The sequence below is a fragment of the Polyodon spathula genome, chromosome 2 (genome assembly GCF_017654505.1).
Source record: "Polyodon spathula isolate WHYD16114869_AA chromosome 2, ASM1765450v1, whole genome shotgun sequence".
NCBI classification, from domain to species: Eukaryota; Metazoa; Chordata; class Actinopteri; order Acipenseriformes; family Polyodontidae; genus Polyodon; species Polyodon spathula.
The window spans coordinates 100,309,699-100,322,806 of record NC_054535.1 but is presented as its reverse complement, the minus strand read 5'-3'; the positions used below and the strand labels follow the sequence as shown (position 1 = coordinate 100,322,806).

Genomic DNA, 13,108 nt, shown 5'->3' with positions numbered 1-13,108 from the left:
ATATATATAATTCTGAAGGCAAGTGGTACAGGAGGGTTGTGAATTGAGTTTTGTTTCCAGAATCTATCAGACGAGTTTCAGTTTTGCAGTAAAGCAGTGGCAGCAGGCAGCCAGTAATAAAGGCTTTGTTCTGTAGGGCTCTAGTTAAACACACTTTGTGGAGGACGGGGGTGGAGGGGGCTGAGTGCATTGGCAATGGGAGTGCAGATAGTGTAATTAAAAGTCATTTCAACCCTCTGAAACCTGCACCCTTTCAACTGCACACAATTACTGTCTTCTGTAACTTATTGTATCTGAAAGAAGGCTATACTGTAAAGCCAGAACATTGCCTGATAAACTTTTCTTCAAACAATGTCAGCTGTACTGTTGGGGTTGCGGGTGTACATTAAAAATACCAAGTATCAATAAAACACTACCCTGGCTGGCACTTTATCATTAACAGGCAGTGAATGTAGACTGACATATAGAAGAGTGTTAAGACAGCACTGTGTGAAACGGCTTGAACGACTCTGTGTGCTCCTTCTGCCCTGTCCTGTTCTCTTACTGATGACCTCAAGAGTCATCAGTGCTTCTCCAGTACATTAGCTGATACGTCTGTCTGTCTGGCCACTGATGCTAGACTAGCAGAAATAAACGTTCTTTTACAGAATAATATACCTGGCAATCTGTGGCAGGTATTCTAGTAAACAACAGAAAACAGAAGCATTGCAGGCTTGACTTTGTACTAAATGATCTCTCTCTCTCTCCTTTGTTTTTTCAGCTATTGTGGATGATGAGAGGCTCTCTGCAGAGGAGATGGATGAGAGGAGACGGCAGAACATTGCATATGAGTATTTGTGTCACCTAGAGGAGGCCAAACAGTAAGTTCAAGAGAAACGTTTAAAGTGGCACACTTTTTGGCTGAGTTTGCAGTGAAGGCATCCAATAGTTTGTGCATCACAGACTGCCTGGTAACCGCCTGAGCACATCCTCCATCACTGAAGGAAGAGGGCGTTCGTGGTTTATAATGGTTTTCATGTTTCTTTTTATTAAATTAACAGAAACTCGTGAATGAAACTCAGAATGGGGAAGACGATACTTTTAATAAAGACGTTTTAAAAAGTGTTACTGCTGTCTGTGTAGAGTAGGAAATGGGAGGATGCTGCACAAGTTGAGTAATTTCTGTCTATTTAAAGGTTTATCAACATTGCTGCACAAACCACAGTTTGTGTTGGTGTGCCAGTAGCAGAAGACCATGTGCTGTGTGAGCTGCTACAGGAACCGAAGAGGGTCTGCTTACTGTAGCAGCTGTACCAATAGGTCTGTTTAGGTTTGCAGAATATTTTGGTTATTTGTTTCCCAGGGTTGCTCATAATCAAAACGTTTCGAGCTCCTTTGCTGTCCTGAGATGCAAACTATTTTACCAGGGGCTGCAGCCTGAAGAAACATGCAAAGCACTCGTTCCAGCCATGCATTGCCACTGCACATAGAGGGCTTCATGCAGTGAAGAAGAAATCAGTAGCCGATGGCGCTGTGTTGCATGATATGCAAAAGAGAGAAAAAACAAAACAATGTTAACAGAGCAATTGTTATCCGGCTGAAAAGAAAACTGCGGTTCATGGTTGTAACACTATGATGAAAATGGTTTTAACAGCCCTAGACATACGTACAGTATGTTACATGTATTAATAAAACAAGAAATTGGGACAATGAATAATCTACTTGCTGCTTATTGTATGGTGCGCACAAACGATGCAGTATGAAGAATACTATCTGGTTTGACAGTATATTGAAATGAAAATGAAACTTCTCTGTTGAATCCCAATTAAGCATCGCAGGCTTTTTGAAATATTTGTTCAGCAGAGCTGTTCGAAAACAAATGCCTGCTAACCCTGGAGGCCATAACAAAACAAATTGCCAAAGTCCTGGATTTTAAAACGTCGAACACAGGATTTTCATGTTCGGATATTCGCTAAATTTAAATATTAGTTTGGAAAATTGTTCATTTTTCAAAAAGTAATAAAAGCTATTACATTGCTCTGAACACAGGCAGAGACAGCATAGCAGCGGAGGCAGGGGGCGTGGCTGTGACCCCCTGTGTGTGTGTGCCTTTATTTTGCAGCAAGACCTTACAATATGTAACACATTAAAATAAAAAAATACCCCAGGAGTAAAGAAAAAGTTATGTAGTATTTATTTTACCCCAGTGAATTAACTACAAAACAAAGGATGCCAAACAACAGTTGAAGTTAAACGTTGTTTTGTTTATTCCCGAAATAAATACTACATAAACACCTTTTTTTTTTTTTCTTTGCCATTGCCATTTCATCACAGTAAACAGTGGCCTTGGACTGTTTTCATAAATTATTAACCTGAGGTTTACTTGTGCCTTTTTGTAGCTGAACAAGCAAACGAAAACTGAAATTTAACTTTAAACACTTCAAATAAAACTAAGATGGAAATGGCATTGTAAAGTGAAGGGGAAAAAACTCACTGTTTTGGTTCTCTTTTATTACATTCCACATAAGTCACAACAAAATATATAAAAATCAGTACACAACATTTTCAGGAAGTTGGGTACTGTTTAAGTGAGGCATTTCTGAATGACAAGGTATTTTTGTCATTTCTAGTGAATACGAACATCTGATTTTTGTATCCGAATACATGCCAATATGCATTTGAATATTCAGATATTTGTCCCAGTACTAAAATGTAGTGTCCTCCATGTCATGTTAAAACAGTGTATTCACATAATGCTGGTGGAGAATCTTGTTCCTGTCAATGGCATTTTCAGTGTACGCATTGACAGCCAGTGGTTTTTGTTTAAGCATGTACTTTGCTACTTTGCGGGGACTGTCCAATGGAAGTTAGCCTACTGGCTAAATTGAAAGTGCAGTGCATCTTGTGTCCTGTAAGTGTATAGAATGCAAATGCTGGTTCTTTCCCTACAGGCATGCAGATTAGTGGTCGGGAGCGTACGGTCGTGTGGGGAGGCTTTAAAAAGAGGAGTGTTTCTGGAATTGCTCGAATGCTGTAATTGAATAAGTGCAAAGGAGTCCTTTGCTTTTGCACTTCCTTTATTTCCCATGCAGTTGCCTGAGCCTTGCCTGTGCCACACCTGCTTCTAAAGATCAGGGGTTTGTGGTAAGTGACACTGTGCCCCTGCGGCAGAGCCCTGGGTTGGAGGAAGTGACATTTTCAGGGCCCCTACCTCCTAAATCAGTTTGATCTCTTCCTCTCCTGCTACTGGGTCACTTCTGAACCCTAAGAACACAACCTCCAAACAGATCTGTATGCTTTCTGGGATGCTTCTTGTACTGTATGAACCAAAGAGACATACTTTAACAAGTTCCTTGAAAGAGATTAGGAGATCTTGGCACTGGTTGCACTGCAGCCTGTAAATGCCTGGAAGGATTTATTTCTGATTTACATTGATTACAGTTCACATGCAGTAGAAGAACAACTATAGTGAGATTCTCCAGTATCAAATCAACTGAACATTCCCAAAAATAAAAAGCTAAGTGTGGATGAACGTGTTTGCTTTCCACACCCTCCTTGTACTGTGTTGTTTCAGTCAATATACTAAGAGTCATGTGCTTGTGCTTTTTAGATTACAAACTCTTGAATGGGAACAACACAACTGGATATGCTGTTCCCGGGAACCGCCTTAAAATTGAATGTCTTTTAAAAGTGGTAATCTGCTTTGATAAATCCGGATGGGAAATGTACTGTGATATAAAAGGGTATGTTGATTCACAATCATCTGCCCTTGCAGTATCTTCCTATAGTCTTGATGAGACTTTGAAATCTATAATCGATTATCTGCGCCCCCATGTTGTGTTATACTACAGTTTGCAGAGTTAGAAGTAACTTCTGAATGGTCTTGCCGGTGGTTTTTGTGTGTGTGTAGATATAGATGGATATATGTAGATAGATAGATAGATAGATATGGATGAAGGCTCATAATTTATGACGTCACAGATACCCTAGATGGAATTATTTTCCTATAACTCGCTGAAACCCATTATTAGAGATGCAATCACTACCCAAATTCGTATTCTATTATTGTATAGACATTTATCAACGATAATCGATGCATTGATGTTTTATTTTTCAAAATAAACAAAGATCTAATAACTAAACAAAGTTGTGCATAATAGTTAAACAAAAAGGCACGACTTGCATTAATAAATAATAATCTTTATTTTTATAGCGCCTTTCATAGTGGGCCGCCATCACAAAGCGCTTTACAAGATACGAGACCAGAGTGTGTGAACCATGCATCAGTTGCAGAGTCACTCACAACAATGTCTCACCTGAAAGACGGAGCACAAGGAGGTGAAGTGACTTGCTCAGGGTCACACAATGAGTCAGTGGCTGAGCTGGGATTTGAACCCGGGACCTGCTGGTTACAAGCCCATTTCTTTAACCACTGGAACACAAAGCCTCCTAAAAAAATAAATACAAAGGACTTCTGTGTAACAATTTACAGATTAACATTGTAATAATAAAAAAACACTATTTTAACAGAAATAATTTCTGACGTATGCTTGTTCAATACTGTTTACATTTTATGTCCAAAAGCAAAGCATTTGAATTAATCTCACAAACCCTGACTAGTGTAACTATCATACTAAATTCAGCTTCTTTTACTATAATATTGCCATATAATCCAAACACAGCATGCTTTGAAACAAAAGGTAATTGGTAGATTTAATAGATTTTTTAAAAAATGTTGGTTTAATTTTTAATTTAAAAAAAAGGGAATACTTGGCCTACATCTGATTTGTCTTATCCAGTGCGTAATGTAGATTTGAAGTGTGTATCCTAGCAACGTGCTAATCTACTGTATTAGCAGTAGAAGCAGCGCACTCTCACACACTCAAGGTTTTAATGCAAACCGACAACAGGAGACTTACTGTAAAACTGGGTACTAATTCGATGCATCGATTCACCAAAATGTAATCGAAGCTCTGTAAAATGTAAGGACAGATGATCAATAATCGATGCATCGATTTAATTGTTGCATCCCTTATATATACAGTATGTGTATGTATGTGTGTATATATATATATATATATATATATATATATATATATATATATATATATATATATATATATAAACTGGAAGGCCTCCAGATACACCTGGGCTTGCCACACGATCCTGCTAATGTGGACTTGCTTGTAAAAGGTGCAGCTTTCCAGAGGTCAAACCCAGGGAGAAAAGAGAGGTATACTACAGGGAGGAGCGTGACTAACACTGCAATGCTATGATCACTGTTTCTGACTAGGCTCTTACAAAAATAACATCTACTGCTGCTTGTGCCATTGAGCCAATTTTACTGTGCCTTTGAGCCACCCAGTTGTTCATGAGTCTTGCTCTTGTGTGGATCCGAGTGCCTGCAGTAGCCCCTCATCCCCCTCCTATACTGTAGTATCCTGTTCTTTAACTTCGCTACCGATCAGTATCTCCTGATGAATATTCCTGGGAAGCGAGCTGAAGCATCACACACCTCCAGCCTGGTTGGGATTCCATTGGTGATCACAAACGGTGAAGTACTGAAACTGCATCTTAACAATGGTAATAAGTTTCAATTCTATGGGCATTTTTAACAGTGAGCTGCCAGAGTCCAGCACTTTTTAGAGTAGTAGTGTAGTCACACCCTCTTATTTTTTTATTTTGTGTGTCGTGTCCTTCCCCCGGGGTGTGTTGCTGTGCGGCAAGAGACTTTGAACCAGCGGTGAAAAGCAAACGTTGATAAGGGCAAATGTTGTTTTTAGTTATTGCACAATACCTTACAAAAGACTTCTAACATTCCAAGGACAACTTGCCACGTGATTACTAAAAGCAGATTTAATTATTGATTGGCTAAAGGGAAAAAAATTAAAAAAATAAACACAGGAGTAGTTTACCTTGTAGAGGACGCACAGTTAACATTCTAGTTGATTGTACTGTACGCACAGAAGGAGCCCTTAATGACTGAGCTGAAGTTAATCCTGTTCACAAGATAGAAAGACATCATTATTATCACACTGCTACCAATTCTGATAAATGTTTGACCAAAAATTCCTGAAATGTAGTGAGACAACTCTAGGTCCTTTTTTTTTTTTTTTCTATTTCCAAAAAATGCATTGAAACCTAAACATGTCACCGGTTTTATCTGTATGTATAACCTCATATCAATAAATGTATAGTGTGCCCTGCATTGCAGTAGTTGATTTTTCTCAGGAGAGAAACCCAACCCTGCACCCTCCAAGTTAATGCCTTACTGTACATATATTTGAAATTCTTCATACATGGAAAATCCTACTTGCTGCACCATATTTAAATTTAGGTTTCCAAACTTTTTTAAATGTTTCAAAGTACTTTATAATTACCGGTAAATTGTCCTTTTTTTAAAAATCAAATGGAAAGAAAATCTGCTACAATTCTCAGTGTGTATCAGATAGCCTGAGAGAGATAAAATATAACATGGTAGGTATGCTGGCTTCTTGTAGCTAGTTAATTCCTGTTAATTATTAGTAGACTGAAGGAGACAGGAATTAATAATTCAATTCAAATCACGAGGATGTTCAGAGGATTGTTTTTTGGTGTCGATGTGTGAATAGGTAGATAAGAAACTGCTTGAAGTATTGGAATTGGGTGTTTCTTATGTTGAATCATTTAGTTAAAAGCAGTAAGTAATGCACTTTCAGTGTACTATTGTTTCTTGCTATTAAAGGAAATGTATTTGATTAACAAAAAAAAAAATGGTTTCATATTTAAGTGTGTCTAGACAAAAAATTCAATCCGCTGTCCTAGCCAGTAAACACACCCCTGCGCTGTTACATCAATGAGATTGGAAATGGTTTGGTGGTACCGTTTTCTTTCACCGCTCGCCCCAGTCCCTTTGAAACTGACCAGTCAGAAACCAGGAGTGTAGAAACTCCACTGGACCAGGATTCTCTGCTGTGACTCGCATTTGGCATTGAACTTGCCATGTCAGGTGTGAGAGCATTTTAAGGCTTTGTAGTTGAATATATTTGTAGTTATATTTCAGAAAGTTAGTTTAAATATATTGGTCACTGCTGTATACACCTTTATTATTGAATCAGTGAACAGCATGGTCACAATGAATGCATTTACAGAAGTGATGTAAGGAATTCTCTTCTCTGTAACCAGTTGTTGCAGGAGGACAGTGTAGAAGCAAAAGTACCACCTATGGGGTGGTTCTGGGAAGCTTCTTTATAGTAACACAACCCTAAAGCACCTGCCAGCAGGGTGAGGGAGGCAGCAGTGTGAAGCGTGGTCCTGAAGCCCTCCTGTTATCTCAGTCCATTGGACTTGTCTGCACAGCTTCCGCAGTCTCAATTGATCTTGTCACAACAGCAAGGGCATCTAAACTGAAGATTTGAAACTTGTGTGTAACTAACTGTGTGTTGAGATGAGAAGAGATTTTTGTACCTCATTGTTTAATAATGCGTCTCATTTTCTTTTTATCTTTTTTTTTTTATGTTTTTATCACAGCAAGCAAGTTATCGAATGTGTGCGAAGTTACGTATTGAATTGAAATGGAATGGAGGCAGTGCTGCCATCTTCAAGTCCTGTTCTTGTGCTTGGATGATTAATTGTTCCCCGCTGGGTATATGGAGGCTATCTGGATTTCTGATCATCTTGTCTGTGTATGCCTCTCTAATTGATTTATGTATTAATTTATTTATTTTATACCTAGAAAAAACATTGACCGTTTGTAATGAAACTTCTTACAGACCTTCCTTAGCAAGTTACTTAATTGTAGGATAACCGTCCTGTCCTTGCGCATGTCACGCCTTTTGTACAGTATGGCGATAATGGGGTATATAGAGGCATATGCATGCATGTCTGTCTGTCTCTGTCAGCCTCACAGTACATGTTTACAAATGCACAGTAGGTTTTGGACACTGGTCTCCTTTTTCACAGTCCTGATCTATTGTAATTGTCAGCTGTACATTTGATGAATGTATTAAGGCTTCATTTGATGTATTATTTTGCACTAGACATTAGCTGATTTTAGTATGCAGTGGTACTAAAGCTGTAGCTTATTTCACTTCAGGAGAAGGGTTTAGTTCACTTTCTAAGACTGTTGTTTTTTGTGTATAACAATTGCAGGAAGTGCTGTAAATCCAAAATTAGAGCCACCAGTTGATCACAATGTCCTGGATTCACAAACCTGCTGGAAGGACAACTCCATACTAGTATGGAGGGGTCTCCATACAGTACATCCCCCGATTATCATGAAGTATGTACTAAGCAAATGTCATCACGGCAAGCAAGTTCTGTAGATATACTGTATGCAAAACTGCAAAATTGCATAAAGGACAGCCAGACAGACAAACGGCCTCCACGTACTTGCTCTGAGATTTGATGCATTGAACTTGTGCTACAGCACTTTAAAGAAAGTTTTGTAACAATTGCATAATAGGTTCTCATGATACCTCTATATGTTCAAATGTACACAAAGTGTAGCTTACAGATTGGATCCATGTGCCTCCAGCTAACAAGGTGATAATGTCACGGGTACAGCAGAGAAAACAACTTGCAGTGATGACTTTTGCTGTAGTTCAAGGAGGAAAAAATCCTTCAGTGGTGCGTTGTCTATTCCTGCAATGTCTAAGTCTCTTACTGCCCGGCTTGAAACGGTAACATTTCATACACTTTCACTGGGTGCATTTGACTGCAGCCAGAGCTCATAAAAGCAGCTCACGGGCCCCCATAGTTCTTGGGCACAGCAGCTTAAAATCTGACGGCTCTTGTTTTTTTTTTTTTTTAATCTGGACAGCAGGGAATCTGTAGGCAGTTTTCTTTAGCCGGGCTGTTCTTTAGGTGGACCAGCCTCAAGTGAGCGTGCATTCGTGCAGTGAAGATCGGATCAGAACCATGTTGTTCTGCACAGGGTTTAGTCCCCTGCCAGGACTTGAACTTGCAGAGCTCCCTTACTGATGATGATGTGTAAAACAATACATACATATACTCTACAAGTCCTTTGTGATATTTTAGGTAGTTATGAAAAACTTTGTTTAACTGTTTAACAATCTTAAGTGTATTGATGTCTTAAAAGTATGTATACAAAAAAAAAGAAATTTAGAAAGTGTAGCAAGGACATGTAGCAAGAACAGAAGACCATCGCTGGACCAAGGAGATACTAGATTGGAGATACCAAGAGATATAAAGAGACCAAGAAGACGACCTCCAGGAAGATGGCAAGATGAAATTAGGAAACACACCGGAGCAACGTGGATGAGGGACGCAGCAGATAGGCTTTTGTGGAAGAACCTTGTGGAGGCCTTCAGCTAGCAGTGGATTGAAAAGTGATGATATATATGAAGGCTATATCTGCATCCTGGGCCATTCTAAAAAAGGCATAATACCACAGTAGTGACATCAAAAAGGGATAATTCCTCTAAACTAAAATGTACTTGAACTTTGACCGAATCGACTCCTCAAGACTCGCTTTCAATTCAGACACAAAATGTCTCGTTCTCAGTCAGTCGACAACACCCACAGTACAGAAATGTTCATTAATGATCAGCAAAATGAGAATGTTAAAATAAATAATTTAGCTGGTACTTTCTTATCTCTGAGAAACGGATAACAACTTAGAATGTTTGTACAGCATTGAAACACAAACTACAGTGCTGAACCGCGTCGTCTTTAATATTAGCATCACAAGGTATCCATGTATAATAAAAAATAATAGATGGGCTTCTTCAGTGAGTTACAGGAAACAATTCCATCTCTGGTTTTTGTGACAGTTTATAAACTCAACCTTCGATCTCATCATTATTTAGGACATCGGAATGAAATTATTTTCCTGTAACTCACTGAAGCCCATCTGTTATTCTATATAATGTACACCTGAGGTATTGCAGTCTGTTGCATTTGACTAGAGCCTCTTGTCTGTTTATGCTCTGCTGAATTGCTTTTGCTTATAGAATAGTCCTGCTCGCATATTTACATGCGGTGGTGACTGAACGGAGTTGTTTGCAGGCCCAGATTTGCTGTTTTAAGTGGTTCTTTTTCCAAACCAGAAATGTGGATATGAAATTAAAGGTAATCCAGTTCCTTTAAACATGTGCAATGGATTTGAGTATGCAGTAGTTCAGAGTAAAACTGAGCTTTAGAGCCATGCATGCTTTGATATCTACAGTAACAACATAATCAAACTGATAGTTAACACAAACAGTGCAACTTGAATTTGTTTTTTGATTTTGCACAAGCAGCTTAAGGAAAGGTCTGTTCTGCTTTCTCTGTGCTTCTCAGCAACTTGAGTGTTGAATTTCTCCATCTCTTTATTGAAGTCTGACATCACTGCACAGTGCCGCCTTAAATAGTTGCTATGGTAACGCTGCAATTAGAAAGCTCAAAGGTGACTGAAAACTAAGCTGTCCGGCGCAGTGGTGGAGAGTTGCTTCAGTACATCAGTTGTTCGTTTTCTTCTGAAAAAGGCCTTTGAAATGTTGAGTGCACTCTGGGGGGGGATGAAAAACTTAAACCTGAAAAAAAAAAAAACTTTTAAACAAAAAAGAAGTGGAGAAAATGCAATGTTCTGTACTGTGTGTGCAGTTCTGAACTTTTTTAGACTTTCAAAATCGTTCAGAAGCAAATTATTTTGGGCATTTTCTTTGTGTAAATGTGCAGACAAGGTACCCTGAGAATTCCCCCCCCCCCCACCTCATTGTTTTCCCTGGTCTCTCGAGCAGGACTTACTGTAGTAGTTATACAGTTATTGTACCCTTTTGCCGTTGATTATAATCTCTTCCAACGGATCCATAAACTAGAGTGGTCACCAGAAATAAAGGGAACACTTGAGACACAAACACATATAGAAGATGGGTGGTTTTTCTTCTTATCTACAGTATTTAGTATAGTACACCAGATGTACTTTACAAACTGCAGATCTCCCCAATTTCCTATAGATCAGCTGTAGCCCGATAGGTCCAAGGTAGAGTGCTCGTTTATCCCTTATGAGATCACATTTGAGGTTAAGCACAATTTATATTTTTTCATTGAGACCATCAGTTTGTTTCTCACTTTCCGCTGCTAAATACAAAACTAAATGTCAGGCCTGGAGCCACGCCCTGTTGGGTGAGTCCATGCTAATTCTAGCCTGTAATGTGGAGTTCTCACTGAACATCCAGTAAAGAACTCCTTTAGGGTTAGTCCCTGCCCACACTACATAATCGATCATGAGAACTGTACTCGAATGTTTTAATTAATCCAGCTCAAAGTGTCCACACTGAAGTAGTGTTTCATGTTTAGTCGGGCTTATTGCGTCCACACACTATTAAAATAGTCTGGTTACAGTTCCTAGCAGACTGTGGGGCTTAATATGACATTATCCCACCGTGCACTGTGTTTTATGTTTACAACCCGGCAAATTATGGAGCCCTTCCCCACAGAAGATATAGCGCTTCTTAGCATGGACCTTATGGTTTTGTATATAGCATGCATTGCCTTGGTAACGATGTGAATAGTCTCTCCCTTCTTTTTTTTTTTTTAATAAGAAACTTTATAAATTAGATAATGCGTCAGTAAATAATTCTCAATTTAATTATTTGTATATGAGTTTGCAAATCCATCTGATTTTGTGAGAATCCATGTGCACTGCAGTGATTGCGTGCACCCATCTCTGGCAGGGGGAGGGGGAGGGGAGTGAGTGAGTGAGTGTTGGTGCTGTGATTTGTTGTATTAGTTTTCATCTTGATAGTGAAGGTTAATGCCCAGCCTGCAAGTGTGTTCTTTTGTTTTGAATCTCTTATTGTGGCCCCTGTGTTTTGTGTTTGTTAATACACGTGAGCAACTGCAGCTGTCTGTCTCCGAGTCTAATTCCTGCCAGTAGCCAGCCTGGGCCGTGCCGCTACCCTGTCACACCTTCATACTGATAAACAAACTGTACTGTATACCTCCTGTTCTAAAAGGTGTACAGGAAAACAATAGAATGGAAACTTAATTCTAATAACCTCTCTGCAGTCCACACCTTTCAGTTCCATGTTTCAAAACTCTCGTCTGCTGATCTTCACAAGCTCTTTGTTTTGCACCTTCTCACTATGGTTAAATCTTCCCTTCCAATGTCAGTTGCCCCATTTTTTAATGTGTTCCATTTGAGGGGTAGGTGTATCTGGTCCTGTATGTATGTATTTATTTATTTATTTATATATCTATCTCCTAGTGTAACAAAGATGCTGGTGTACGAGGGTGGTGTTTGTTGGAATGTCGTTTCCAAACATTAACGACTGACTCCTGTTGAGAATGCTGACTCTCTCTTGATTCTAGTGGGTGCAATATTGTTCCTGTCAAAAGTGTTTGTTTACTTTGTAAACAGAATGGTCATGCATGCATTTTTAATGGCAGTGTTGGAACACAGGAAGAGTAGTGGTGTGTGTTTTGTTTTTTCTTGGAATGGGAAGTACAGTATTTTTATTGTAAAATGCATTGTGATATGGAACTGTTTCAAAGCACTTGCTACTGTTGAATTTTCATCTTTCAAAAAATAAGGGTTAAAGACGACTTAAACGCTTTGAAAATGTGACCCTGTAAGTTGTTGGTTAACTTGTAACTAAATTTGTATGGGAAATTTAATGAGTTACAGTGGTCTTGTTTAGGCAGTTTCATATTCATCAAATATTGGTGTAATGCTGAATACTATGTAGAATTTTAAGGCACAAAACGAAAAAAGGAAAAAAACGTCGCTGGCTGCTGCTTTTTGAGTCCAGATAAGTATAGTTTGTTGAAGATTAAAATTCTGAGTTGCAAAGTTACATCCAGACATCTTAAAGGTTACATGGTGACAGTTTGCAGGAATCCTCTTTCCAAGCACGGACCAGAGCAATACAAAGAGCATTTCAGTATTCACGGACCAGAGCAATACAAAGAGCATTTCAGTATTCACGGACCAGAGCAATACAAAGAGCATTTCAGTATTCACGGACCAGAGCAATACAAAGAGCATTTCAGTATTCACGGACCAGAGCAATACAAAGAGCATTTCAGTATTCACGGACCAGAGCAATACAAAGAGCATTTCAGTATTCACGGACCAGAGCAATACAAAGAGCATTTCAGTATTCACGGACCAGAGCAATACAAAGAGCATTTCAGTATTCACGGA

The 13,108-nt window shown here is 39.0% G+C and overlaps 1 protein-coding gene across 2 annotated transcripts in view; it reads left to right on the top strand.

Annotated features, from left to right (window-relative positions):
• The window catches only part of LOC121305274 (ras GTPase-activating-like protein IQGAP1), a 91,310-nt gene that overhangs the window by 11,675 nt on the left and 66,527 nt on the right, over positions 1 to 13,108 (top strand). For both annotated transcript variants that reach the window (XM_041236848.1, XM_041236857.1), the window contains exon 2: positions 761 to 860. In XM_041236848.1, the coding sequence (XP_041092782.1) occupies positions 761 to 860 (100 nt within the window). The remainder of the gene's footprint in view (positions 1 to 760; positions 861 to 13,108) is intronic.